The 3,343-nt window shown below is 35.5% G+C and overlaps 1 protein-coding gene across 4 annotated transcripts in view; it reads right to left on the bottom strand.

The window, feature by feature from the left end:
- Nucleotides 1–100: 100 nt before the first annotated feature.
- LOC111454677 (sucrose transport protein SUC3) overlaps nt 101–3,343 on the bottom strand; it is a 6,152-nt gene continuing 2,909 nt past the window's right edge. For 2 of the 4 annotated variants that reach the window (XM_023096174.1, XM_023096176.1), the window contains 8 exons: nt 3,045–3,144; nt 2,821–2,896; nt 2,272–2,619; nt 1,980–2,123; nt 1,580–1,813; nt 1,435–1,498; nt 1,306–1,349; nt 101–610 (listed from right to left, as the gene is read on the bottom strand). In XM_023096174.1, coding sequence (XP_022951942.1) covers nt 440–610; nt 1,306–1,349; nt 1,435–1,498; nt 1,580–1,813; nt 1,980–2,123; nt 2,272–2,619; nt 2,821–2,896; nt 3,045–3,144 — 1,181 coding nt within the window. In that variant the 3' untranslated portion in view covers nt 101–439. The remainder of the gene's footprint in view (nt 611–1,305; nt 1,350–1,434; nt 1,499–1,579; nt 1,814–1,979; nt 2,124–2,271; nt 2,620–2,820; nt 2,897–3,044; nt 3,145–3,343) is intronic. The other 2 variants (XR_002712476.1, XM_023096175.1) reach the window with 2 other exon arrangements.

The following is a 3,343-nucleotide window of genomic DNA, read 5'->3' as shown; positions in this document are numbered from 1 at the left end:
TTTTTTTTTTTTTTTTTTTTTTTTTTTTTTTTTTTTTTTTTTGTACCCTAGATTTTAAGGAACATGAAAGCAAAAGGTTAGGATGGAGAAGGAGAATAAATACGAGGAAAGAAACTCTTCATTAATTTCATTAATCTAGCCACTATAACGTATTATGACCGTTGTGTTTCTACGAGGCCGAATAACATAAACGTGCAAGCGAGACTTTTATCATCGTTATATCTCCACTTTACTCATCTTGGTAAGTGAAAATTTACACTACCTACGGTACAGATACCCAGAAAAAATCAATGAATATGAATATTGAATGCATATAGTTTAAATAAAGGTCATAGGGAACTGTAACGGCAATGGAAATCCAACCTTGTAAAAGCGTTGATTGGCAGGGAGCATGTGCATGTATGTTCTAGCTTGTTTTAGAAGTTTGATGCACTCTTCTTCAACCAAAATGAAAACCTGTGGATTTGAAAGAACTGTTGGTGTGATCAGGCAATCTAAGAAGCGCAACAACTCCAGCCGCAAGCGCACAAACAGAAGCCAAAGCAAATGCAGGAATGTTTCCTCCACTGAATAATGCATCCCATGGCCCAGCACCCAGTGATACAATCATCTGAACAAATCATACATAATGTATATGTTACCACGTTAGGTGTTCTTTCCAACTATGAATTGTAAACGCAAAAGGGGATGAAAGGAAGGTGGAGGAAGACTAGATCAACGTTGAAAAACAATTTGGAACAGTTCACTTAGAATCATGATAAATCCGAAGCTACAGAAAAGAACCAACTAAAGAGTAAGGAATAAAAAGAACAAAATTGAAGTATCAATCCAGAATGGTTCTCTTGATGTATGAAAAAAATAGAAATAGCACTCATTGATTAAAAGCCCTCATGTAACGACCTAAGTCCACTGCTAGCAGATATTGTTCTCTTTGGGCTTTCCCTTTCGAGCTTCCCCTAAAGGCTTTAAAACGCGTCTACTAGAGAAAGGTTTATACACCCTTATAAAGGGTGTTCCGTTCTCCTCCAACCAATGTGGGATTCTCACACTTTCCATCCTCCCGTAAGCACTTGTTATTTAGCCTTCCATTACACAATAGATATCATAAGATATTTGCTAGGTATTATATTTGACCTTTTATTATAGGCAAATATCTTTGTATCCATTTATTTCTCTTATAAATAGAAATTTGCACCACTATTTAGGTGGGGTGGTTTTAGCAAATATTCTCACTTAGGTTAAACATCAAACCTAAAAATAATTTTGGTTTTCTAAAAGTAGATATAATATGCTCGTCACCCATACCTGGGGAATAACAACTGCAAGATTGAGAACTCCAATAGCCAATCCTGTAAAAATCAGTCTCTCAAGTGTCAGAATCCAGATAGTCTATAAACACCAAGAAAAACAATACTACATGAACTCCATCCAAACCTTGGCCACCACCAGAATCAGCGGTCAATTCTGCTGTCAAAGAGAAGGGAACGCTATAAGTTATCTGCAACAGAAACAATGGTCTTTTAACTTCAAGGATGTGATATAAAGAGAATAAATTGAAAAGATAAAGTTTGACATTTACAGCAAGAGGAAAACCAAGAAGAACAAAAACAGCCAAGGCAGCATTTTTTATTGTTGAGTTTCCTCCGATAACGCGTTCGATTCCTTCAGAGTATTGACTGACAGATATTAAACTGATAATAGTAGTTCCCGTCATGCATGCAAACACAATAAAGTTGCTTATTGCCCAGACAAGTCTTGCTCCCATGCGCTGACACATCGGCTCTATGAAGAAAGAACTGATACCAAGAACAACCTATAACACAGAACATAAATCAAAACAAACACTTCGTGAGGGAAGAAAAATGATAACTAACGTCTAAAAATATAATAGAGACAACTCATAATTTAATCAAACTCGAATACCGCAAAATATATGAAAAAACTCAAACTAATAAATGTAATCAAATCTGAGTTCTTACAGAATTCAATAGCAAACCAAATGCACCTGCTCTGACACCCTGATCATAAACCTGTTCATCAGCCAAACTTCCTTTTGGGTCCCCATGGTACACTTCCCTTCCCATCCAATCCGTATCAAATAAGAAGAAGGGAAACCAGGATAACTGCATGCAAAATGCAAGCACCAAAAGCAATATTCAAGAACTGCCTACATGATCCACATAGCCACTGGAAAATTGGCAATACATAGATGCAAAGCTAAGAGGAAAATATAATAGCGGAAATAAGATTTTAATTAACAGTAGAACATACCCAGCTAAGAGCCATCACAAGAAGCACTGAATGCATGGCCGGTGGTAAATGCCTTAAACTGGTTAGCAATTTGACTACCACTGTTGCAGGACCATCGTAATAACTTTCACTGTGATTTTCCTCAATTATTGATTTTGAAATTTCCAAATTCACATCTTTTTGATAGCCATAGTTGTCATTGCTCCCATTTGGACTGTTAAGTTCCGATTTTACAGTACTAGGACTACTTTGTTCATTCCCATTCAACAGAGGAGCAGAATCTGATAAACGTGGTAGTTGATCTACAGCAGTAAGTGGAACTTCATGGGCAAAATATATGGTAACAAGAGTACATATGGTTAGAAAAACCTGCATAAATGAAATGCAGATGTTAGAACTGCAGTTAGAGAACCAAATTCTAGTCACAATCCAAAAGATGAAACAGTTATCTTTATTTATGAAAGTCATGAGCATAAGAACCAAACATGATAGAGCATCTTAAAGAGGTACACAGTAAACGAAATTTTGTATCATGGAATATATTGAACTATATGCTTATCAGTAGCTCACCACAGCGATAAGAAATGCTGCTTTAAGGTTTCCACAGGCTTCACAGCAAGCATCACTCAAAAGGAAAGGAAACCATCTGACCAAAGATGAATCATAGGAAGGGAAATCAAAAAAGAAGATTCAAGATATGAACTAATCTCAGAAAACTATGGCCAAATAAATAGCACAAATGCAAATGTAAATGGATGGAAACATTAAGTCTCAAATCTGGCTCAAAATATTACTTGTGCCAGTTTCCACTAGCTCCTGCTGAAAAACCTAGGATATTACCAACAGCCATCCATGAACAAAATACTGCATTTGCAACATTGTGTTGATCAGGACCTAGAATAAAGCGCCAACAAGAAAATGCTGGGTGATTATCAAGCATATCAAATTCAAAATACAAGCCACAGATATTCATGTCCACAGAAACTAAATGGATTGAAATTACAGTCAAATTATTATCTTATTATTATCATCTTTTTTTCTTTTTTCTTTTTTCTTTTTTTTTTTTTTTTTTTTTTTTTTTTTTTTTTTTTTT

Source organism: Cucurbita moschata, unplaced genomic scaffold (assembly GCF_002738365.1).
Source record: "Cucurbita moschata cultivar Rifu unplaced genomic scaffold, Cmos_1.0 Cmo_Scf00016, whole genome shotgun sequence".
NCBI classification, from domain to species: domain Eukaryota; kingdom Viridiplantae; phylum Streptophyta; class Magnoliopsida; order Cucurbitales; family Cucurbitaceae; genus Cucurbita; species Cucurbita moschata.
Note: the sequence above shows the minus strand (reverse complement) of the source record. Positions and strands in the feature narration are given on the sequence as shown.